Source organism: Anas platyrhynchos, chromosome 5 (genome assembly GCF_047663525.1).
Source record: "Anas platyrhynchos isolate ZD024472 breed Pekin duck chromosome 5, IASCAAS_PekinDuck_T2T, whole genome shotgun sequence".
Lineage (NCBI taxonomy): Eukaryota > Metazoa > Chordata > Aves > Anseriformes > Anatidae > Anas > Anas platyrhynchos.
This window is the reverse complement of record NC_092591.1, coordinates 37,871,884-37,898,004: the sequence shown is the minus strand read 5'-3', so window position 1 is coordinate 37,898,004 and position 26,121 is coordinate 37,871,884. Positions and strand designations below refer to the sequence as shown.

At 44.2% G+C, this 26,121-nt stretch overlaps 1 protein-coding gene across 5 annotated transcripts in view; it reads left to right on the top strand.

The window, feature by feature from the left end:
• The first annotated feature begins 15,871 nt into the window (after positions 1–15,871).
• RAD51B (RAD51 paralog B) overlaps positions 15,872–26,121 on the top strand; it is a 474,920-nt gene continuing 464,670 nt past the window's right edge. Inside the window, exon 1 of one of the 5 annotated variants that reach the window (XM_072038849.1) lies at positions 15,872–15,996. In XM_072038849.1, the coding sequence (XP_071894950.1) occupies positions 15,987–15,996 (10 nt within the window). In that variant the 5' untranslated portion in view covers positions 15,872–15,986. Of the gene's footprint in view, positions 15,997–24,720; positions 24,864–26,121 lie in introns of those variants that run through there. The other 4 variants (XM_072038848.1, XM_027457965.3, XM_072038857.1 and 1 more) reach the window with 4 other exon arrangements.

Genomic DNA, 26,121 nt, shown 5'->3' with positions numbered 1-26,121 from the left:
CGTACTATCTGTGTAATCGAATAGAGCCTACTATAATCGTATAGAGCCCGCTATGTTGTAAAGATGAGCGTGTTACACGAGAGCGCGGCCAGCCGCAGGAGCCTCCCCAGCGCCCTTCCCGCACTGCTCCCTGCCGGGGCCCGAGGCTCCTGGCCGCCTGTGCTCTGGCGCCACCTGCTGGCCGCCGGCGGGGGCGCTCCCCGCGGGACTAGGGGCGGTTTTTGTACTGTTTTAAGGTCTTTTCTAAAATGTTTTACAGCGGGAAGCTCTGTGGAGGCCTCGTTCTACATAGAAATGCTCCAGCGCACAGCATTTAATTGGATCCCGTGAAGGACTTCTATAAGCTATGGGCTGTGCCTCCTTTGCATTGTGTTCCTTCTCTGGCCCAAGCTCTGTGGCAGTTGTTTTAGGCCCTCTGCTAATTACAGATAATAAAGACTTTTCTTCAATTGAAATAGAAAAGAAACCCTGTGAGCTACACCCCTGCTGTTCCTGGCCATACAACTCTGAGGAGAAAGGCCCTATAAGTGGCTGTAGGTTAGTTACGTGCCCTAGGCCTCGGTGCCAAATCACGCCTCTGAGAAACAGTGCACACACTGTGGTGTGGTCCTGACTCAGAGGGCACCTGGCCACTTGTTCCTAAAAATCAAATAAACATTGTATGGCTTATAAACATATGGGGGTTGTACAGGAGAGTAGGGAATGGTCTTCCTAGGATGATGGTTGCATTCCTTAGCTGTAGTCAGTTCAGGCATTACTTCAAAGAACCAGTTTTCTCTTTGGTGCAAAGTCACTGAACACCTCTAGACTTGTTTCTAATTTTGGCTAAAGCTGGATGTAACCCACTCCCAGCCTCACAATAGGTCAAAATTCAAGCCTGATGTTTCTGTACAAGATTGTTGTCTCTTCTCAGCCTTGACTTATTAGCCTGTGTAAAAAAAAAAAAAAAACAAAAACAAAAAAAACCAAACATTAGAACTTATCATTTACATTTGCCAAAGATTACTTGGCTTCTCAGGAGACACCAGAGGAAATTAAATATATCAAACTTTTTAAAAATTAAGATCTTTAACAAAATATTTTTTTACTGGATCAAAATTAATGTGTGATTCTTCTAGCAAGTAAAAGTAATACTGCTATTACCACAAGAAAGAGTTCTTTTGCTTTTAAATTTGAGAAAGCTTTTGTGCTTAGGCTTGTAGCTTTAACTTCACAAAGCAGAATATTGTACCCAGATTTCTACAGTCTTTGAAATTAGTGCCTACAGTTTACAGTCTGGGTTTATTTTTGCTGGATTTATATTTAAGGTAAACCTGCTGTCATAAAAGAGTATTCTTTGAATAGTAGGCATGTAGGCAAAAAAGGAGAGAAAATTCAGGGCATCTTCCACCTGCACAGGATCAGGCAAAATCCCACTGCTTGCAGGAGGTTATGCTCACAAGGGTTTGTGATTGTTAATGTTTCTCAGCTTCCACAGAGGAGAGAGACCACAGGTTTTGGATAGCAGCAGCTGTGTTCCTCTTGCAGGCTCATATTCATTCCTCCCAGAGACCAAAAATCTCTGGGAACTGTCCTGAATTTCCAGTAGCTGTTTACTCCATTATCACAAAATCGATCACAGATGGTGCTTTTGATTCTGGCAGGTTGGAAAAATAATCTCTTGGCTTACATCCTGAGCACATTTGATCTGGACTCACTGAGTGGAGTCGTGACAGTCAGTCATCTTGTCATTGACAGAGAAACACTCTCCTGACTGCAGCTAAATTTTGGGCCAGTATGAACATTTTCCTTTAAATAGCAAACTTCAGCCTTAAATAGTTACACTTTGCCCTTGCTGTTTGGCTCTCTTGCATACCAAAGACTTAGCTCTTAGCAACATGAAATCCCATCCTAATTAGCTTCTGTTTAACAATACCACTTTGTACCAGTCTCAGAATGCTGAGCTCCTTCTATTCTGGGGCTACAGAGGAAGGGAATATTTCATTTCAAGCCTAATGCAGTTCAAGACTTTTTCTGTGATTTTTTTTTTTTTTTTTTGAAGTGTAAAGTAGTCCTTTATGTTAAACCTTAACCACTCTATGAGTAAAAATCACATTCAAGAAATAAAAGGCTATTAACCAAACATAGCCCAGTGTAAGGGCACAAATAAGTTCTGGAAAATTCTGCATTAAGCTGACATAAATGGTTCATGCTAGTCATAAAACTGGTGTGTAAATGGTCAGGTGGTATAATTAATTATAATTTGATACTCAGCTAGAGAGAAAAATGTGTATTGCTTAACTGCTGGGGAGGCAATAAGCATTTATGAAATAGAGCGACTCTCACACATGCAAGTAAGCCATCTTTTGCATTTGAACCAATACTTCCAACACCACCCAAAAGCTTTGGTACCAGAAGTATCTCTGTTTAAGACAACTCTTGAGAAGTATGGTCTTGACATACCTGACCCTATATCTCAAACAGATATGCTAATGTTGCAGTGAGACATTAAACTATTTGCTGATGATAAAACTTCCATTAGTTATGGAGCTGATTATTTCATTCATTGATAAGCAGGGTTTGTGAACATATAAACGAACAAACATCAAAGAGAAAGTAATAAGAGACCTTACACTGAACCATTAGGAACATTGTCATGAGGGTGTGGCTATCTGAATATTTAGGAGTGGCTTTTTTTAAAAATGCAGACCTGGAGAATCATTTGCAGAAAGCCTCAAGAGCCATGTACCTCCCTAGAATAAAAAATAAACAAGGTGACACAGGAAGATCTGCCCACCATAAATGCTTTAAGATTAAAGGTTAAAGATGATCATTCATACATGCAGTTTTGTATTTGGTCCACTTCTTATGCTACTATAAATATTTTTCTCATCTTATACGAAAACGCCTGGATTCCACTAAAGTCTCTTATCTGCAGCTATTTGAAGACATGTAGAGTGACAAGGCAGAACTGTTTTTTTTTTTTTTTTCATCCCTTCAAGAAAACTATTTATGATCTGTTTCACTTGCTATCCTTGGAACTTTGACCTAATTCCCATCCCACAAATCTGTTACCCAGGACAACATTATTCTTAATAATGAAGATACCGAGTTTCTGTACTTTGTGAAGTTGTGCAACCAGCATGTTCATATTCTTTGAAATAAGATTTTGTATCTTCTAAAGTGAACAAAAGAGTTCCTTCTTGAAATGGGTTTGGTGCCTATTTTAAAGGAAAAACTCCACAATCATGTGACGCATTCCTATCACTGTAGGTAACTATAAAGCAACCTGAAAAAAACCTTGCTAAAAAAACTTTGCTGAGATAAACTTAAGATTGGAAGTTTGAGTTGATATTGGAGCCTCTGTAAAGTGGCTTAGTCTTGGTCCTGAAATATAATATCCAGCAAAGCTTTATTTTTCAGATCCTTCTGCCCATAAAGCCCTGGAGGCAGGGACTGCAATTTGTTGGGATAATTCCAGCATGCCTTGGTTTTTCAAACTCAGTGGCATGTAAGGTGCAGGTAGGAAACATACATCAGCAGAACCCTTGACCTCCTGCTCTGTGGGGATGACAGACAGCTATGTAGAGCCACTAAATTTACCTCAGATGATAGAGCTAAAGAATTGTGTGCTTAGTTAGGACTGGGGTCTGAAAAAGGGCTAGCTGGTGGAGGTTCCTTCCAGATAAGATTGTTGGAAATTATCCAGTGTCACAGAGAAGGTTATATTAGCTCTTCTAAGCATCTGTACTTTTTTTCATGTAATTACTGTTGGATATACAGATATCAGCATGGACAAATGTCTGATTTGAGTCTGTGAGATTTTTCTCTACCTCTGCCATCCAGCAGGTGGGAGGAGATCAACACAGTGAAATATAGGGTACCGAATGGATTGTTCCCTAGGGACACCTGATTCGCTTGTGCACATCTCCTCAGGGCATATCCAATTGCTCTAATTTTCATACAATTATCCACCAGCCTCAGGGAACACGACAGCACCATTTTTTACTCCCTTGGAAAGAAAGGAGTTGGGTATCACAGTGTTAATATTCATGAACCACAACGAAGGGCCCCTATGCTTGCCACATAAACTGCCCAGCAATGTTTACACCTAGAAATTGCCAGCTGGGGTTACAGGACTGCTATTGGTAGGTGGAAGCAGCATAGGTATTGACTCATCTATCTGCATCTTTTCACTTTCTTCAGCTGTTTTAGATGTTTCAAAGGTTACTTCTGTGAGCATAACTTCTTGTGATGTCCAGAAGGCACTGTTCTGCTATACCAAAAATGTCCTGGAAATAGATTATTTGCACAAGTCTAGTGGAGTTACTCTGCCAGAAAGTGTTAACTTGACTGCTGAGTTACCTACCTTGTAAAGAGCTTTAGTCATCTTTTGTTATCCTCATCATGGGGCAAGGACACTGAGAATAAAGAGGAGGTAAACACTTGGGGAGAGAGAAAGGTGATGGACCTACTGTAGTGTAAGGGCGAGGTGAGGGACAATGTAGTCTGACCAAGGAATTCAAAGCCCTACTTCCAAGTTTACCTGTGTTTTATTTCTGCCACGGGGATATTTGCAGATAAGTAACAGCCAAATGTTCACAGAATTATGAGCACATAAATGTTTTATAGTCAGTGCAGTGTAGTTAGTAGTGGAGGTTTGAGTCTGGGATCACACTGGAGAAACAGCTTATTTGGGGAAGATGTACTATATTCTTTGTCCTCTGGTCATATTAGGGGATTGAGAAGAACGTCAGTTGGTGGTTAAGACTGTGCCTCAGAGGCTGGCTAATAGAGCACCCTTAATTGCCTGTATTTGGATAGATATCCCTTAAGGAAAAAAAAATACTGAAAATGTAGCTGACTCAAAAAGTATTTTATATGCTGATATCATCTTTGGCTGTGTTAAACTGTGGTAGAATATTTCTCTCTAATAGCATGCCTAATGTTAGAACAAAATTTCCAATGGATTTGAATCAAAAAGCAACTATGACTTCTTTGCTGAAGAAGCACAATTCAGTACTGGTACTTTTACTCTCAAATTCCCCTTCTATTAACTCATCTTTTCTTTGGAATGATATAAAAGAGCTAATTTAGTTCCCGTTTACAAAGACAATTATGGAAAAAGCTCTGAAAGAATTTGGTGGCATATATGGTATACAAGTCAAGCTGTGAAAGACGTGAGATTTACTTATGCATCAGAGACTAACTTGGACTTCTTTCTGACCCTCATTCAACCTGTTCAGAATCTGTCTCATGCAGTTAGCCAGGATGTTATAAAACAGAAAATACCTAGCTCAACCATCAGGGTGAGATTAGTTTGCCTGACTACCCAGAAGTGAAGCAGCTGTTCTGAACTACTCATCTGGCTCCATCTGTCGTCCATGGAAAAAGGGGAACTTATTCCATCTCCCTGGGATGGAGTGAATCACCATCCAGAAGCGTCCATCTCTCATGACTGAGTAAATAGGGGATTACAGGAGATAGAAAGCAGCAGCTCACAGTATTCTTGTAGGCTGAGAGTAGCTAGTACAGAGTGAAGTTAGTGGGATGTAGATATAAGTACAACATATTACAAATGTGGGACAACCTTCCATGTTTGCAGCACCTCGAAGAGCTGAATTGGTCTACAGATGAAGAGTCACAAGTAATTGTGCAAATGACTTTCACAGCTGGGGACATGAAAGGTCCTTGATCATTGCTCAAGTTCCAGCTCACTTAATCTACTTTTGTGTTTATATTTCTGAGGTTGACTTCTCACTATCAGCATCAGTTATACTATTTGTAACTGAAATTTATGGAGGATTACTGGCATTATTGGGTATCTGGAGCAGCCTTTCTGCCCTCTATTATAACAACAAGACATAAAAATTAAGTTTTTAAAGTTCGCTGGGCTGATTATTTTTGGGCTGGATATTGGCATTTGTAGTCAGCATAAAAATATTTGATAATTATAGATTACAATATGATAAAGTCTAATTTTAATATTTCTTTTTGGAAATGTCATGAACTAAACAATCTTCAGGGCTATGCACTTAATCCCATTAAATTATTCACAAAAGTTTCCTTAAAAAGTTTCAAAAATGAAAACTTACTCTTTAGACAATGTGACCATTCCTATGGAGTTTGTACTGGGTCGATGCTTATCGAAGGGAAGCTTTACGATATTAGATATAGATGAATATTTGATGATGTAATTATTTATTCATTGTATCTGTAGAAGCAGAAAGTCTTTTTCATTTGACTCTTCTTAGTCATCAAGTGATTTGGGGCCATTTGGCTCCTACCCCACCTGACCTACTGACATTTGTTAGGATCATGTGTTTCTTGTGGGACTGCTGTTGGGACAGTGACAAGATTCAAAAAGAAAAGAAGGAAAGGAAAAAGACACTTTTTTTTTTTTTTTTAAGTGAGGTAATCTCCTTGTTTATCACTTTGAGTTCTTCATCATATGAATGTATATGGTAGCTGAAATAGAAGTTAGGTGGCTGCTTGTCTGTCCTTCTGGGTACTCTCTTCAGTTCTTTGTGATGAACTCCGGACAAATTTCTCTGTGCTTGAGGCAATCTGCTTTAATGGGAGAAATATTCACAGGCAATGCATTCTGAAAGTAGCATAAAAATAACATGACAGTGAAATAGTGGAGATGCTACTCAACGAGCAACGCAAAAGAACCCTATTTCTAGTGGAACTGTTCTGTAATTCTTCCTCGTGGACCAACTGAACCAATGCCACGAAGACTGAAAAAAAGAGGAACACTTCAAGCAAATACACTGCTACTAATGTTGGGAGTAGCAACACAAAACCAGAGATGTTTATTGCTAAGAACAAAATTAATTTAACCAGTGTTCTGAAACCTGCTGGAATACAGTAAAATTTCTTGGTTTAGTTTGTCTCCAAGGAGAGACTAAGAAAAAGAGGAGCATGAGGAGGAGACGGAGTAAGGAGAATGTGCTCTATGTTAAAGACAATCATTGCTTACTTTGGAATTATTAATAACTGAGAACCACAGGCTCTGGAGTATATTATGGCTCAATGTACTAAATAATATCAAAGCATAAAGTACCATTGGGGAAGAGGGATCTCTCAGAGGCCACTGGATCAAATTAGAAAACAGGATGAGGTACTTTATAAGCACACCAGAGCTGAGGAAGAGAAGCTCAGATAGAAAAATACGAAAGATAACTGGAAGTGGTTTAAGAATGGTTACTAGGTGGGAAGAAAAAAAGCCTCAATTTCATAAGCATGTTAGAGAACAATGTTACTTAAAATTCCATCCTGAGTTGATGTGCAAAGTGAGGGCATAGCTAGAAAATAAAATGCCTACATAGCAAATGGTTGAATGGGAAATACATATTAATCAATATAAATTAGAAGTTATACAATGTAAAAATAGACAAAAAAAAGACAACAGAGGAAAATCATTGTCTGGCAGGGCTTAAGACAGTAAAATGAGTTAAGAGTATATTAAGAAACAAAAACCTTAACAAGGGTATGTGCTGTTGCTTGATGGAGATGATGAAATGATAATGCTGCAGAAAAGACAGAAATATTCAATAAATATTTCTGTTCTCCATTTGGAAAGAAGATGATGCACTTATATTACATGGACTGATGAAAAATTTTCCACTCCATTAGTGACCAGTAGGAAATGTGAAGTATGTATTGGGGTAAATATTTTAAAATCATCTGGTCTGGACAGCTTACAAAGGAATACTACTAGAGCTTATTTAACTGATCTCTAGCCTGCTGAAACTGGTATTTAATACATGTATATCCTGCAATAGTGAGTAAATACCAGAATACTAGAGGAGCATCTACTCTGTGCCAATATTAAAAAATGGCAAAGTCAATAATCAGAGTAGATGTGTGTCAGCAAGCCTAGCAGCAGGTAGGGGAAAAAATATTAACTGGTAGAGATTCTCTATCAAAGAATGAGAAAATCTAGGGATGTATTTTCCAGCATCAGAATAATCTTGATTAACGAAAATGTCAAGAATAATTTAAGCATTCCTGCCCTGAGAAGGAAGATGAGTAGAGGAGCTCTTAACCTTCTAGATGCATCTTCTGTGTTCCCATGGCTAAATAGTATGGTTACCAACAGAGTACTCACTGGACAGGTGTGGATGTATATAGAATGTATATACAGAATGTGAATTCTGTTTGATATCTTAAACTTTCTCATTGAATACTTCTTCATGTATAATATTTGGATGAAGGGCAGTGCTGGATCTTTATTCCTGTAAGACTCCCATTCACTGGGAGTAACATAGGACAACAGGATCATTTTAGCATACAAAAAAAAAAAAAAAGCAGTCTAGCCACGTTTGTGTGCTGGATGTAAAGCAAAACAGAGTAAAACCATGTCAACAGTGCTTTGCAAAGGTCATGGAGATGATATTAGGATGAATTTTAGACTCAGTTCTGTTCAACATTTTCATCATTGCCCTACAAGTGGATATAAACTCACTGCTGATTAAATATGCAGATATTATAAAGCCTGGTGGAATGGTGATGATGAGGGAAAAGCATTTCTATAGAGCAGGCTGGGTCACTTGGCAGATCAGACATGTTTGACTAAAAAGCCTTTTAGCACAGCCAAATGCAAAGTTATGCATGTGGGAACCAGATAGGAGGTTAGAAGATGTATAATCAGAAACTCTACCCTGGAAAACAACACCCTGAAAAGGATCAGGGTTGTCAGAGTATGGAGCAATTTCTCTCCAACAAGATACTGTGGCAAAAAGGGTGAAATCAATCCTCGGATGCATAAACAGGAGAATAGTGAGTAGAAGTACCAAGGTGCTTTACTTCCCTTTGTGGTGCTAGTGAGACTAATCATATGCAGGATATTTATTTTCAAAGGCTGTTGAAAAGCTGGGGAAGGCGCAGAAGGAGCTGTGTAATTATTCAAGATCGAAAGAAATTGCCTTATTGTAAAAGACTTAGTGCTCAACCTGTCTGCCTTACTGAAAAGGGGATGACTTGATTTATGGCTTGATTAATGAATTGGTACTGTTGGAGGAGTAAAACACTAGCAGGAACGGCCTCTGAGCAGAGTAAATCTTAGCGAGGACTTAGTGCAGGAATTATAAAGTCAGACAAACTCAAGTGAAGAATGAGACAGAAAATGATTAACCACCAGAACGAGCTAATGTGGCAAATTCTTCATCTCCTTATGTCTTCATATCAAGACTAGACGTCTTCCTTATCAGCCTACAGCCGATACAAGTTGTCAAGCATGAGTTATAGTGTTTAATGCTGAAATATCGCCATGAAAATTAATGGTCTATGATATCTAAGAGGTCATTCTAAGTGATAGTAATCTCTGGGATCCATTATGCTGCAAGAGAGCAATATATTTATTATTATAATCATGCCAATAAGCTGTTGCTAAACACGCAACTTTCCCCATAGTCTGTCCTTTAAGCGCTGCCATTTAATGATTACAAGATAAATTAAGCTTGTCAAGGTAACTAATGAAAGAAACTGGAGAACTGTATGAGTCCCCAGCTGATTTTCTCTCTGTTTGGATATTCCAGTAGATGGCCATTTAACCATATGGCCGTTATATGTGCAAAATAGAAGTTGCTGGGTGACCTTCTTTCCCTTGTCCTTCTGTCTAGAAACTTCTTTCTTTGGCTGTGAGATGCACCTGTGGTAGGTAACCTGGCCTCATGCACACATATTAACCAAACCAGCTGAAGCATTTATGAAAGGCATGAACAGAAGTTGAGATAGAGAAAAGAAAAACAAAACAGCAGTGTGTCACAGGGCACAATGTTTTCAACGTAATTTAGATGCTTGATTAGGGGAACCTCATTTGCCAAAATGTTATTCAATATTTGTATCACCAAAATGAATAGGCGTTAATTGATGCTAAATTGCTTTTGAGAATGCCTGTAGTAGTGACCTGCATTTCTGAGTGCCTAAATGCTTTTAAGATTCAAGCCCATGAAAACTTTCCTCCTTCAAAGTACTTTAGAGGCGTTCATGGCTCTTGGGCAAAGCATGGATGCTGCTGATAGTGTGCAGTCATTCCAAATAACAGTTTAAGAAAGAAACAAGAATCTCATCGCTAATGCAACTTCAGAGGAAATTCAGGCAATGCAGAATGGAGAAGGGCAGCGTAGATAACTTGCATTTATAGTAGACAGCTTATCTGACAGATTTAGCTGCTGCTTCTGCTGCTTCAGCCCTGGTTGTGAACAGCTTTCGCTCATCTCAGATGTTTTTGTTGTTCAGAAGTTCTTGGCCTGTGGAATGTTCTCGAGCAGCTCCTTCTGAATATTTGATACATAAAAGTACAGAGTAATACTGTAATTCTTAGCTCAGAATTGCTTTTATGTATTCCTTTGACTCATCCACTTTCCACATCATTTCAAATCTCAGAGGAACACTTTTTCAATTTCATTCATAGTGTTTAATTGCTCACAACCTTCTTTACTGATCTCTTTTTATATTGTAACCCTTGTCTTTTCCATCATTTTCCCCCATCCACTCCCCTCCTCTCCCTGGTTTATTATCATTACTTGACTAATTTTTAGAATTGTATTATAAGTGACTTGGAGCAGACACTTGTCATTTTACTGTTGTGCAGAGCACTTTGCAAACACGTCATGTTGTATAAATAAAAACTACAGCTACAGAAATATTTAGTCTCTCAACCATTTTGCAGTATAATTCATACCAGAGACATTATATGAAATAGAATTATTTATTATAATTATCCCATCTCTGATACTGACATTCAGAAGCATTTTCAGTAAATCATGTGCCTTCTCTATTCTGTCTTAGTTTCTTAGCTCAGTTACAAGATGTGTCAGTGAAGTGCTAGTGTTTGGTTGTTCAGCACCCTAGAAACCTTTCAAACATAACACCTCCTTGCTTATCCTGCTTTCTACTGCCATATGAAAGCCTTCTAGTAAAGGAATTGAGTTCCCTGTTTTACAGCTGGGGAAACAAACACAGAGGGGTGAATTTGAGGGCACGGAGAAGGCCTGAAGCATGTCTGTGAACACAATCCAGGTCTCTAAGGTTCCAATCACCTGCCATTTTTCCTGGGCAACACTTCCCTAGAAATACATTATTGTATCAAGTAGGGCTGTGCATATCCAGTTTTGTATAGCAACTTGTTCTTTTCTGAAACAACATTTGCATGGTGTTAAACCTGGCAAAATAACAGAAAAGATACTTGCCTCCAAACCCATCAGGATCTGTAACTTCCACATATATGCTATTTGCTTTGCTTCTGCACAGCAATGAATCCAAAATAGAAACCCTGTGGGATTCTTAGGATTATTTTTATTAAAAATGCAAACAAACACAGGCTTACTTTGTCAGGCATCAGCCACACTTGTGGTGAATCTGGCCTGGTGTTGGTTCTAGAAGTCCCTGCTGGTCTGCTCTGAAGGACCTTGCTGGTATCTATCTAGTCCACAGGAAGGTACAGATACGGGAGGAGACAGCGAAGGATATGAGCACTCCACTGAGCAATTTGTCAGTCTAAAGAGATGATCTGTGAACAACACCCCAGAGGAAACTCAAAAGCTTTGATGGGCTCGATGAAAATGTCTTGCTGGAAGGTTCCTTCCCATGCATATCTTGAATGGAAACCCTGGCTTCCCTCAACAGGCTGCCCTACAGGAGGAGTGCTTTGCTGCACGGCAGTTTGGTAGCATCTCTGAGGAGTAAAAGTTTCCTATCCATCATGCTTAGTTTCAGAGCCAAGCTCTCACTAAGCCACAAGGTATCACAGGTCAGGTATCTATTACAGAAAAATGTCTTGAAGAAAAGCATCCAAACTTTATTCTTACAGTTTATATCTAGAGTGGAGAATATGCTCTGGTAAGGGAATGGTTTCAGCGCTTTCAGAGAGAAGAGACAGTTTTCTAAAATAGCTCTGGGTTTTTTGGGGTTTGCTGCCCAGCCTTTAGCAACAGCCTTAAGAACAACAAAGCCATGCCACAAGTGAAAGAAAGAGAAGAACCCATTGGAGCAGGAAATCTTGTCCAGCTCAAAGGGGTCATGTTTGAAAATTTCCTTCACAGCTTCAATAAATATTCAATGAATTCACTGAAAGAGGGAAGGTAATGAAAATCTGCAGCTTTTTTTTCTACTCTCATCCAAAAGACAAAGGAAGCAATTTCCATGTTAATGCATGAAGACCTGTGCAAGCAACATAAAAGTAAAATAGGCTTGTCTGCTTTGAGACAGCATGTGATTTGTGGCATTCCTCAAAAGGCATTTCCTATTCCTATTTGAAGAACATTTGACAACACAGGGACTGGGGGACCTCTAAGGAAAAAAGAAAAATAAAGAAATTAGTTTCTTCTTTAATTTCATTGCAATCTTTAAGGTTGCTCTTTGTTCCTCAGTTTCCTGACAGAGAAGCCTGTGTTCTGTATGTACATACGTGAGGGATTTATTAAATAAATACAGTGTCTCCTCTGTTTTCTCTATACCCAGTGAGATGAAATGCTCAATTCCCAGTTGCAGAACCTTTGACAAGCAGAAGAAAAGCCAAACCTCCCCAATGAGAAAACAACAAAACCAACCAACCAAAAGTGATTTTAGCTGCTTAGAGACATGCCAGGTTTTAAGTAACTGTGATGAAGTTTTCCAGGATGTGCGTCTCTTTCAATGCACTGGCTGACAGGAGTCAGACTGAACCAGGGCTGAACAGAGAGCTGGGTGTGTTGGGCATGTGAGATTCCTCTCTTGTTTTTGCAGAATCCATCAGCATGTAGTGAGTGGGGCAGGAAATTAGGGTAAGGGTTATTTCATGAGGCAGGTGGTTAAACCTTGCTCTGGAGAGCTGGTTCCCATCCTTCATTAGTTCCTAAGCAATGTCAGACATATCAGTGGACTAAGCTGGTAAGACAAATAGAAGCTCCTGATTTTCCAGGTGCTCCTTTTGCTAGACTGGGGCTGGATTTACAGAAGGGATGAGCATTCACAACTGGAATGTAAATAAAGGGAGCCATGTCAAACTAAATGATCTGGGGAAAAAGGGATGCTACAAGTCTCAAATTTATGATTCCTTTTGATGTGTCTGGGCTTCAAATCCCAGACTGTAGAAGTGAGATCTTAGAGAATGGCTGTGATTGTAGTAGTATTTGTGATGCACTTAGATACCAGTAAAATGACCAGTATAAAGAGCTCCCAAAGAAATGTCATTCTTTTTTTTTTCAGTCTTGACAATTTTACCATAAATAAAACACAAGCTACAGTGCAAGAATAAGCTCTGCCAGACCCAGGAAGGATGAGTGAGGAATCAGCATGAATATTTCTGCACTATACTTGTCGTGCACCCGGTTACAAGAGCGTAGTACCAAGCAAATATGATTATGCTGCTTTCCAAAATGTTTCCATACAGTACGGTGTGATGCTACACCCCAATAAATAAGTCTTTCCAGAACAAGACAGGGCAATACAGAGACATCTAAGCTGGCTCTGGATGCACACACAGAGGAACTAGATCTGGTGCTATATATAACATGTGTTTTTCCAGAAAAAGACAAGGCACAACTGACAGTATTGTAAAACCATTCATATGATTGACTGCATCTCCTGTGCCTGTTTACAAGTGGCTGCAGAGGGGCTAGGGCGTACATAGGTCATTGCAAACTTCTCATCTCAGAGCCAGCTTCCCACATATGAGCCTGGATGCTTTGCAGAGAATGATGCTTGCTCCCAGCACCAGGCCTCCGAGAGCTCAACCGCGCAGTGAACACATGACAAATGGGCAGTTCTGGAAATCCTCACACCTCTGTGTTCATCCTACTCTTATTTTTTTTTTAATAATAAAAAATACAGATTTATTAATGAGATTTTACAATCTCAACTCCATTAGCTTTTTCTCTTCTGTTACTAGCTCAGGCTGAAAGAAAGAAGGCTGGGTGGAGAAATAATAGCTTTTTCTGCACCAGCAAACACAGGTGGGGGGAGCTGGGCAAGCCCTGAGGTGTACAGCACCGCCAGCAGGTGCTCGCTCTGACATTTCTCCCTCCTGCCTGTCCCCTCAGCACAGAACAGCCTTCGTCTCCATCCCCCTCACCCCTGCCTCACTGCCTCCTCCTTCCTCCCTTCTCATTCTCAGAGCCCTCTCCTTCCTCCTCACCTCCTCCTTCTTCTCTGCTTGCTGTGACTAGAGAGGAGAATACAGATTTATGTATTCCCTACATGTGCTTCTCAGTTATTCCGGTCCATCTCTGGCTGTTGATTTCTCCTTCTCGTAGGTGAGTATCTCTTAGCTCTCTTCTTCCGTTCTCTTTGACCTTTCCTCTGCTCCTTGTAAGGCATTCTCTCCTCTCATGCTGTGAAATGTTCATGCTGTCTCATACTGTGAAATGATCTCTCTCACGCTCTCTCTCGACTATGTCTCTAGCACAGTCCTCAGGACTTTGTAAAGGATGCTATTGCACAATAAATACACGAGCGCTGCATCTGACTGCTGTCCTCTGCATCTGTCTAACCAGAGACGGTATTTTTTTTGAACATAAAAGATGTTTTAGCTATCCTAGCATATTTCTTCTCGGCTCTGTTGAAATATATATAAAAGTGTGTATTTTTTTTTAATCCAGCTTGAGGTGACCGGCACATGCCGTGCTGCCTTAGCTTGCACAGCTTGGTTGCTGAGGTGGTGCTAGCTGTGTGTTATTCTCCATTTCCCCTTTAAAATGCTCCATCTTTCTGACACTCCGGCTCTTGCAGCGGGATTGTGCGATCAGGTGACTCGGTGACAGGCCGGTTTGCTGCATTGTGGCATCCTCGGAGCAGCCACAGCGGTTTGCATGCAGTGTGGACGCTGAGGGGAGCGCCAGCCGGCACCCTGGGGTTAGGCAGGGACGCACAAATCTGCTGTGTTTTCCTCCCTGGTGTGTGTGGCACCTGCAGGCCCTGCAGCTCCGGGGCCGGAGGAGCCGTCCCTCAGCAGCCAGCGGCCTTTCAGAGCGCCGCTGTGGCCAGACATCTTGGGAGTCCTTCCCTGTAATTGCCTTGAGCCTGCACGGGGCTGACGTTGCCTCATCATTGCGACCATTTATTATTGATATCTGAGTTGCTGAGTCATTAAACAGAGGTCAGAAAAACATCCTTATTCTGCTAAAAACATTAGCTCATCGTTCCTGGTACTACAGAAGGCCGGAGAGACCTGGAAACCCGGTGACTGTCAGAAAGCAAGCGTGGACTGCCCGAGGGGCCCGGGCAGACCCATGAGGTGCCCACGGTCAGGTGGGAGAGGCAGGAGGTCGCCGAAATGCAGACCTGTGGGCTCTGGCCAGCTGCCACTTCTGGTGTTGTGTCACTTGAGGTTAGCCTTTTGCTCCACAGGAGCTTGAGTTGTGTCTCTGGAAAGCAACAGCCCCAGAAATCTCCCTCACCTCTGCCTGCGGGGCGCTTTGGAGGCATTAGTTAACCAGCTGCTGCCTGCTGCACAGCCCGCCTGGCTCCGCTGTGCTGGGGGCTGAGGTACCGGGGCTGGTCCTGTGCTCCCCAGCTCAGGATTGCTGAGCCTAGGGAAAGGCATCTTCCTCTTATCGTGCTACAGTTCATGTAGAATAAGAGAAGAATTTAACCTGCTTTGCTATGCATGCCCTAAATTTCCCTTCTCACTCTTCCTTGGGCAATTTCCTGCAGCTGAAGAAGCCCCTTCTGGGGGGAAGGCCGCTTCGTGCAGGGGCTGTTTCCCCCTTTGAACACCGGAGCCGCAGCCCGGCGTTACGAGCCCTCCGGCAGCCGCCGGGTGTTTCCCGCAGTGCGGGGCCGTGCCGCCGGGCTCCGGGCGGCGCCGCTGCCGCAGGTACCGCCCGCAGCGCCTCACAGCCCGGCACGAGGGGGCCGCCGGGGGGCCGGCAGGCAGCGCGGAGCAGCCGGGAAAGAGTTAAGGGAAGGTGGCGGGGCAGGCCGGCTGCCGGGAGCGAGCATGTGCAGAGTGCGGCCGCATCGGCACCGCGGGCGAGCGGGGCGGCCGCGCTTCGCCTCCCGCCGCCGGCCGCGGGGCGCCCATGGAGCCCGGTGAGGCGATGGGGACGGGGAGCGGGGGGGATGGAGCCGCGGCACCTGCCCGGGTGCCTCGCCGGCAGCGCCCCGCGGCCTCCCCGCGGCCCCGAGCCCGGGGATGCGCCGCCCGGGGCGGAAGGCGGGGGCTGCAGCCGCCGGTTTCGCTTTGCTGGCGGCGGGAACGAGACAAAGGGAGGGCGGCGGGGGCCGGGCCTGAGGGAGGGAGCCGCGACCCCCGGGGCGCCGCCGCCTCGCCTCGCCTCGCCTCAGGGGGCCCCGGGCAGCGGCGAGGTGCTGGAGGCGGAGCGGCTCCTCCCGGGCAGCTGCCCCCTGCATCGAGCCGAGGGCTTGCCCAAACGTCTTTGTTGCAGCGATTTCAGCCCAAGTTTTCATCCGGGGAAGGGAAAAATCACCGTGGGGCAGGGCTGGGGGCTGGGGGCTGGCTGGCATCCTCGCCGCGGGTTGTCTGCGGCGCTGGGAGGTCACAGACCCGGATATCAGCCGCAGCTGAAAGCGAGGGAGTCCTCTTCTTTTTTTAACCTAAGCCGGTGTCAGGGTGGTTGCTCTTGTTCTGTTTTTGGCACGGAAAACGCATTCAGAATGGCCGAATTTCTGCAGGATGGGAAACCGGAGTCCTTCCGTCCATCCTTTGCACCAGGGTTTCACAAGCTGTCCCTAGGCTTTTTAGCACCCGGGATGCGATGCGAGGTGGCTTGCCCTTCCCCTCAGGGTGAGCTGAGTCCTTACGCTAGGGCTTCCTAGAGAGCTTTTGGCACTGCTGGTCCACAGCTGCCAGGGAAGCACAAACTTGTTAAGTCTCCTAATTACACAGCAGCAGCAGCAAACCTCTGCCAGGTGAAATATTTCCTATTGTCCTCTGACATCATTTATTTGACAGGTTTGTCGTGTTTCCCTCGTAGTCCTAAGGTAAATGCAGTCCCTGGGGGAGCTGATTTTTTGCAGGCGAGGTGGCAGCAGTTCAACAACTGCTGGAGCTGTGGGCATTGGGGATTTGCGAGAGGACCACATTGCCCAAAGGGTTGCTCCGTGGCTTCCAGGAGTGCAAAAGCATTAATATGTGTACTGCAGCAGCTAGACACAGGGCTAGCCACCATTTGGTGGTAAATAGGAAGCTCTGAAAAAAATAATCTGCAGAATTAGTAGGAAACAGGAAGGGAAGACTTACTGAAATGCAAGCATTGACACCTGTAGCCACTTTTGGCCAACGCTGAGGAAAGCCCTGTAGGAAGTCTGTGCTCACAGCACCGTGATGCCCACGGCACGTCCTGGAGGCTCCTGAATCTCAGTGCTTAGTCTTGGTGAGAAGGTACGGCCTCGTCTGTGCAGGGATGGCAGGAAATGCCTGTGTTCTGGGGGGGGACAGCCCTACCTGCGGATAAACTGAGGTTGTTCGCTTGAAGTTGAATGTACGTATTTTCCCCTGAGTGGCTTTGTGCATGCCTGCAGACTTCATAGTTGTTCCCTGAACAGATGTTCCCCTTTTTGTAGGGGGGAAGCTGAGGCACAGATGTTTGTTTTTCACCAGTAGACTTGAAATTGAAACACAAAGCATTAACTCCAAGTTGCACGCTTCAAGTAGCAGCTTCCCAAACAAAGGACAGCAGAATCATTACAAGCAGGTTATTTGCTGTCTGTGAGACTCTTTGAGATCCTGCATGATGAAGAAGAAAGCAGTATCAGCCTGTGGAAGGGAAATGGAGGGGCAAGCAGGTGCTGAGCCGATACTGCCTGTGCCTACATAACATCTTGCTGAGGTCTGGCAGCGCGGCTGCAGCCGTGGCCAGCGTTGCTGTTCCCACTCCGCAGCTGGGTGGCAGGGGAGGCTGGAGCAGCTTCCTCAGGAGAGTTCAAACCTTGGGATTCTTACTGCGAGGTCCCGTGGCAGTCTGCGAGGAAGGTCAAGGGGGCTACAGCGTGAGTTAAGGATAGCTGATTGACAGGTGGGTTGAGAGTAATGTAGATCTCTGCATGCGTGTGGAAATGATACCTGATAGTGGGAGCTCTGCAGTTGTGCTGACAATGTCATAACGTGATGTGGTGCCGAGCAGGGAAGGACAAATTTAACCTTGAAGCGAGATGCTGGTTCCTGACCTCGAGTGTAACAGAGGAAGAGGTTTTTGGGTGAGGTGGAAGACTTTTTGAGGTGGTGGGATTGGAATCTTTAAATTGAGGTATCATTTTACAATCTATACTTTAATTAAGCTCCTTAGAGAAGTCCTAAGGATTGCAGATACAGGGATCCCTTTGGGCTTTTAATTTGTCTGTCTTCTTATTCCTTCACATCAAGAGAGAATGAGTTGTTTTGCAGTGTCCTGAACGTGCTTGTGTTACCTGTCCGTTTGATTAAGGCAATGGCTGTACTCAGTTCTCGTGCTACAGGGCTGCAGGCAGGCACTGCATTGTGTGCAGGAAGGATATTTTCTCTCAGTGCATAATTAGCCACACGAATTTAGTTTTTGCCTTCCTCTGAAGCATCAGGAATGAGCCAGGTTGGGGCAGAACATGCAGAAGGAGGAGGTCTGGGGGCAGTGGGAGAGGAGGAGGTTGCTCACCCCTCTGAGAACAGTGCACAAAGGTCTTTTTGCTGACATTAGGTGCTCTGCTGGCAAGTCCGTTTTTTATCCTCAGAATCACGCTTATCATGGAGTTTGGGGCCAGGCTTTTAGATTTCCTCTGCAGCACATTGTGGGTTGCAATGGGTCATCCGTGTGAGACCCGTTGAAACAGTCCTTTGCCAGTTTTGGAGCTGCTGCGGGGGCTGTGGCATGTTTTTTTGTGTTCTTTGTTCCTGGAATGTAAATCTAATCTCCTTAGACTAAAGGACCTCTGTCCTTATCCAGATTACTGAGATCTGTTGCAAGGAAACTGCATAAAATTTAATAAATTGATATCCGTGAGGTCTGCCTAGATTTTAGGCAGAGTCCTTCCTGTCCTTACACTTTGCAACAGGGAATTTTTCCTCATGGAAGATGAAGAGAAAGTGTTCTGAAAAGCTCCTACAAAAGAAAAGCTTGACATAGTGGCACGGAGGAGACCTGTTTGCTGACACTGAAATCATAGGAGTAACAGGAAATTTTATTGTTGGCACTTGTGCCTTAGGATTCATTGTTTCTGGATTGCCTTTAATAAATGTCATGCTTAAGGAAATGAAATCAAGTTGTTTTCTTTTTTTTTTTTTTTCTTTTCTTTTTTTCCAGTCTCAGTCTGCCTACTATTACATGGTAAGACAAGAGAGGTACCAACATGACTAATTAAAGGGCAGCAGTGTTTCGTTCCCATGGGCTAATTATTCTGTAGAAAATGGGTCAATTACTTAGATAAATTGTTTGCCAGCAGGAGGCAGGAAAAGCCTCTGCTCCCACCCCTCTCCTTCCTTTGGTGGAAGGCACTGCCCACGTCCATAGGCGGTTGCAATCCCTTGGTAAGTTCTCAGATGCTGAAGGCAGGCACAGAAGGTGGGGAGTGACCCCTGCGCCAACAGCGATGCGCTCCCTCCTGGCCTGGGTGCTCCTGCACTGCTGTGGGTGAAGCAACGTCCAGCAAAGCTGTTCCTCTGCGGGATCTGGGGTGAGAAGCTGGGCAGTACGGATGGGAGGTCGCTTTCCAAACAAATCTGCCTGTTTTGAAAGGTGAGGTAGGGTATTTTTCCTTCTTCTGTAGGAAGGTTCATCTTCTAGGGAGCTAATGTTTTCCTATGTGAAAGGTAGTACCTGTTTGTGGCTATGATTGGTAGGGGGTTGTAAGTGATCCCCTTCTACTTCTCAGATCTGCTTCCTGTATGTATTTTAATACCCCCTGGTGACTTGACTGCCTGCCCGTGTTGCTTGCTGTTAGCTCTGCAGGTTCTGAGCAGGCTGGGCAGGGGAGTGGAGGGCTGATTTTCTTGTACATCCGAAATAAGTGCGTCTGGTTTTTCACATTTCTGTGACGACACGTGAAGCAGGAGTATCCAGATGGTTTCCAAGCTCTTAGGTGAAGGTGCTTGTGCAGCCAACCAGAAAGAGTGCTGAAAGAAAGCCAGGCTGGGCAAAGGCTCTGGCTCCGCAGGAAGATTACCAACATCTGTGCCAACGGAGAACAACGTGCTCTTTCTGGTCAGTCAGAGTGCTACATTCCTGGTTGTAAATGATACACCCAATAATGTCTAGTGCAAGCCAAAGCCTATGCCCTTCACAGGCCAGTTGAAACAAATGTAAATTCTATTTATTTGCAGGTGGATGCTGCTTTTTAACACGTCTCTGTAGGCTAAATGAAAGCTGGACTGCTTTAGAAATGTGTATGTAGGCATATCTGAACGAGAGCCTTTTGGTTACTAGTTCAGAGGTGTCTAGTTATTAGTGAGCGTAAAAGAGAGAAGCGTTTTATTGGCTTCATTTTGTTTTAGATCTTTATTAGTGCCAGCACACAAGGTTTGCCTCAACCTTATTTCAACCCCCTCCACCCTCGCAGCCTTCCGTCAAAGCTGGATTAGATTACAGAGGGAATCTTCTCCACCGCGAATGTGCTGCCTTGCTGTCATTGCATAAGATCCAAGTGCCAGCAGTCACTAGATAAGTGTTGATAGCATGAGCTGGTGGGGCTGTGGCTTGACTCCTTCCCGGCTGCCCCTTTGCTCTCAGGTGCTCGGGGTAATGACGGTAGCCTTCTGCAAGGCACCGTGCTGTGCTGGGGGCGTGATGAAGTATTTGTGAAGGGGGAGGCTCCCTCCTTAGCATGGACAGCTGCATGCTCCAAAGTGCCTGCTGGGTTCAGGGAGCCTGGCTTGCTTTGTTTTCAGCTGGAGTGCACCCACAGAAGATGGCCAGGCTCAGTCAGCTCCACCAGCCGCATCGTGGCTAAGAGATACTGGCAGGATCGCGTCTGTACGCAGCTCTAGGTAGGCTGGTTCCTCGCCGTGTGCGGCGGTGTGCCTGGTGGGAGTGGTGTCTGGCAGCTTGCTCTTCAGCCAGCCTCACCAAGGTAGGCACACGTCACCTGCGGGATGTTCTTTGGCCAACGTGCTTCCCTCGGGTTTTCTATCAGTTGAGGCTGATGGTAAGGATGTTTCCAGTAGAATAAGAATTCCACCAGAATAAGAACTTTTTTTTTTTTTTTGTGCTTTCTGGTGTCTTTAACGTGTGTATGTAGTTTCCCCTACTGGTGTGATAGGTGTTGTGTGATTTTGGTCTGTTTTGATCCAGCAGTTCTTTCCAAGGTAGATCTCAAAAATCAGCCTTTAATTGGAAGTGGACTTGCACAAGAACTGCAGGATGTAGGGCACAGTTCATAAAACTGCTTTAATGTCTGCCAGGAAGACAGGAGCTGCTGCGAAGGTAAGGTAATGATTCTTGGGCAATATGGATGTTGGCTGTCCTTGCTTGGGGTTTTCCATTGCCAGTTAATACTTTACATGGAGGTGAGATACCGGCTTTCCAAAACATCATCTTCAGTCACTTGAGCTGACAGGGGCTGTATCCTATCAGCAGCACCCCGGGCAGCTGAGCCATCCACTTTTTGTGCAAAATGGAAAACAGAGGTGCATATGTAAAGCTGACAATTTGTTATGTTATATTGGCATATAACTCATGGATGCTCAAAAGGTCAATCCTTAGGGTGCGAGTCAGCTCTTAGCTTATTACATCCTTCAGGAAACAATTCCTCAGCTTGATGTTTGTATCATGAGGTATTAGTGCTCACCGTAAAGGCAGCTAAAGGCTCTGTGCTTTCATAGATCAGCTGGAGCGTAACTAGCTTTTCAAAGAGCAGGTCACTAAGTAGCACATATTCTTATCTAAAAACGTAATATATGCACATGTTCTGATTCACCTCTGATTTTCACGGTAGGAGCCCCAAGAGCTGCAATAATGCATAGTAGTCCAATTCCAAGGTAGGGTGTGCTACCACGGAGCAGGGGGGAGGTTCATTTTCTTCTTGTTTCTTTTCCCAGCTACATACCAGACACAGAAAGTGCCAGATTCTGATGAAAGAAATGTAGTTTTCATGGCATGAGATCGTTGTTTGGGAAACAAGGACTGGACAATGTCAGGACAATGATTAACATTTGCTGTGCTTTGGTCCAGGGCTTAGCAACGTTTGGAGTACTAAAAGCTGTAAGTGCTAACACCAGCACTTCCGTGGCATCCTTCTGAGAATCTCTCTGTTCTTAATGAATTTTCAGTGCCTCTCTGTGAGGCTGGTATTATTAGTGTCATTTTGCAGACAAGTAGATAAAATAAAATGCTTGTATAAGCACATTCTGCAAGCCAGGAAAAATCAGGAGTAAAATTCAGGAATATTGATGTTTTGACCAGTTCTTGAGCTACCACCTTGAACTTTCTCTTTCACCAGGAAAGAGGCGAAGGGCATTAGTTTTGGTAGCCCTTTTCTTATTAGGTTAGGAACCCTGAAAGTGAGACATTATGCAACATATCTAAGTATGCATGTGATACTTGAAAAAATGGTAATCAGATAAGTTGCTAGGCGACAGTACCCTGCCTTCAATTACCAAAAAGCCAGCGACTTTGCTTTCATGATGTAATGTGTTCTGTACTTCTTCATAAAGCAAGTGTAGGTGGAGTTTTGTGAGAGTTGCTCCTTTTAACTCTCTTCCTGCTTAACTGCCATACTGCAAGGTCAGATTTAACCCCAGTTTTAGAAAAAAAATCTTCACAGAACCTGAAATCAACAGGGAAAAATGTTTGCTGAGCTCTTCAAGGTAATGAAGTCTATGCAAGTGTATATAAGTAAATAACCTCCTGTCCCACGGGATCCCAGCAGCTTGTGGGAAGTAGACCACAGCTCATCCCTGGGAACATGATAGTAAGGAAAAGAGTGAGAGATTCGTGCCAAAAGGTACGTGGCAGGGATATGTGGCAAGCTGTGAGAAACCTCAAACACAGAGACCCGTTCACCCCAAAGTACCGAGAGCTGTGGCAATGCATGAGAACCCGCGCGTAAAGCCAGCTGGTTCGTTTTCACTGCCCTAGCAGGGAAGGAATGGAGGGAGCATCAGCAGTGAAGTGTACGTGGGGAGACAGCGAGACTCTAATAACATGAGACAGAGCTACCAGCACAGTGTGTGTGTATGTGTGTGTTTGAAACCTGACTTCTTTTTTTATTTTTTTAAGACAGATTGCAGGATAACAACAAGAAGAAATAAAGGCTCTTGGCAGTTATTCCAGACCTGTTTCTGCTTTTTGGTGATAAACGGCCACAGAAGCGTTTGCAGATACTGGAGGTGTGTGTGGGTGCCAGCACCTGCCTGTGCCTCTTCAGCTCTTGGGTGGTGGCAGGGCTTTTAGGAGGAAAATGTGAAACTGGAGGTCTGATGTGCTCCTCGAGGCTTTGCTAGAAGCCTTTAGTAGGAACAGTGGATGGCTGTAGAGGTATTTGGGAAAGTATTCTCCTAACCTCCCAGATACTTTGTTTTTCTCAGGAAATTGCTGCTTTAGAGAGTTGGGTTTGGAACCTTGTTGCTGCTGCTCCTCTTCCAGAAGGGGGATTTCCTCCTGGGGAGGTGGGGATGGGGCAGTGGTGGTGTGCCCTAGCTGTAGCTGCACTTTGTATTTCTTCTCTACAGTCTTTTTTTCTTCCCTTCCTCTTGGGAAGGAGGCTCAGCCACACCTCCCATGTTTGGGGTGGCAGATATTCAGATCCCAGCTGGTCTGTGTGTGGGTTCAAAAGTCCTGATCGAAAGGCATTAGGGAAGGAAGGGTGTGTTGGGGTCCGGTTGGCAGTGACACCTGCACCATGCTCCCTGTAAGCTGTGCCAGAGCGGGGTGAGTTTCCGAGAAGACAGATGCTTGCTTTCTATTTCCAAACCTGGCACTTTCTCCCCAGGAGAAGCCTAGATAAATTGAGCCACAGTGCTGCTCAGTGTCTTTGTTGATGGAAATGTTCATTTTCATCACCAGGTAGTTGCATGGACCTGAGCTTTCTTTGGAGCACTTTGGAAATCAGGAAAAAGCATAAGCAGATGGTTGAAGGAAAATGCAAGTAACCATTTAGCAGTCAGGAATTTCATCTCCATTATTCTCGTTTGATGAGTGCTATTGCTGAGCTGTACTAAAGTGCAGGCACTGATAAGGAAGCCTGAGTCTGTGGGTTTTAGATTTTGAAATCAAGCCCTTACCTTCAGCTCTACCTCTCCGCTCGTGTTCCGATGCAGTATTTGCTAATGAAGAGTTTTCTCAGTGTTTATTTTCTTGCAACTGTAGATATGCAGGAAACTAAAGCTATGATTTCTCAAGCATTTTGAGCTCTTAGAAATGAAAAGCTTCCTTCTGTTTGTTTTTCTTCTCAAAAAAAGGAATTCCTTCCTGCTGGGTGGTGGCCTGTGAGCCAAACCTGGGAAGTGATACGGCTGAGAGCTACCAGCTTTTTGGGGGGTATTGGTCAAATGGATGACACATCCCTTGGTCCGGGTCACTGTGGCACCTCATGGGTGCCAGGGAAGGGGCTGAATTGTGTGGCAAGGTGCAGAGCAGGGCGGCGTTGTCCCAAAGTTAGGTTAATTGAAGCCTCTGGGGAACAGCAGCCATATGTAGGTGGGTTCTGGTGAGGCATCTGCATTGTCCTCCTGCAAGAGGGCCTGCTCGGCCCCGCTCTGTCCCTCTTCTTCCACGCCAAGCCTTTGAGACAGGAGGGAGCACTCGAACTGTGATACCTTGAGCTCAGCTGGCAATAAATATACCCCTTCCAAAATGTTGCTTTTGCTTGTTCCAGAGTGTGTTCAGCCCTGTGACAGACACTGGGGTGTGTTCGTGACAGTTCCTCATCTGCGATGGGAGATGGGATTTGTTTCTTACCTGAACAAAGAAGCAAACCTGTTCCTGAGGCACATCCCATGGGCTAGGTGCAGTAGTGTGCTTCCTAATGCTCAGGTGTGTGCATTAAAGGAGTCGGGAGCCTGTTGTTCTTCACTGTTTTTCAAATCAATTTGCAGACAAATAGATCTGACTATGTAAAAGAGGTTCCCGGTATTCTATAAAAAGCGTTTCTTGGAAATACTCCTTGAGATGTTGTTTACATGTGTCTGATGAATAGTTCAGCAGAAACCTATACCCAACTGTGACAAAACGCGTACAATGGAAGTCGCATACGTGCAAATCATTTATGGGAACATTAAGTTTACAGCAATTTAAACCAGAGCTGGTTAACAACAAAGTTCTCTTCCAATCTGATGTACAAATACCTGGCTGTTAAAATAGCAACTACTGCTCGTGCTAAGAGAGGCTCCAAAGTAGATGCAAGAATCGGTGCACATGCAGAAAGCACTGAATGTGTCTCTATAATACCCATGCTACATTGATTTAATTAGTGGTTTTATGCTATTCATCACTCCGTTAATCTTGGTGGGAAGGTTTTGTTGGGGGAGGATTAGTTATTCAATCTGCGTTTTTAATTGGAGTGTTTTTGTAGTTCAGTGTTATCTAAATAAAAACAGTGGTTTGTTTGTTTTTTTGTTTTTTTTTAAGAGAAAATGTTTTGTTTCTCTTGAGTTACTGTTGGATTTAGGTGTTCAAAAACTCAGATTCATCAGGATGATGTGAAGATCCCATTTGTTACACAGTCTGGCACATAAATGTTCCTGCTCTGTAACGTCTTCACATGCAATTAATCCAGAAAACGTCTCTGTATAGACAAGCCCTGCGAGTGTAAGATCTGTGAGGCTGAAGCTAGTACGGTGCTGGATATTTTTGTGTTGGAGCTGGCACCTCAGGGTGTGACTTATGTGAAAACCAGGAGCGTGGCATCCTAAATGTCAGTGCTTGAAGAGATGGAGACGCTTGCGGGCTCTGCTTGCTGCCTGAGCCTGATGCAGAGGTGAAAGGCAGTCTCCTCGCCAGAGCAGGGGAGAAGCAGCGGCGCATGTGGCCCCCAAAACGGGCTGGGGTGGGGGGCAGTGGCAGGGACCTGCCTACGTGAAGGCATGGAGGGGGGGGAGAAGAAATGAGAGATGCTGGGAGAAGTGAGGAGGTGGGGGAGATGGGCAGGCAATGTTAGGAGAAGGAGGGTTGGGATGAAAAGGAGTCAGCAGCTTACTTAAAAAAAAAAAAAAATGTAGAGAACATTGGCAGACCCTTCAAGGGTTAACTGAGACCTTGGCTGAGATGGTAGCGGTGAGGAACCTTTGGTCAC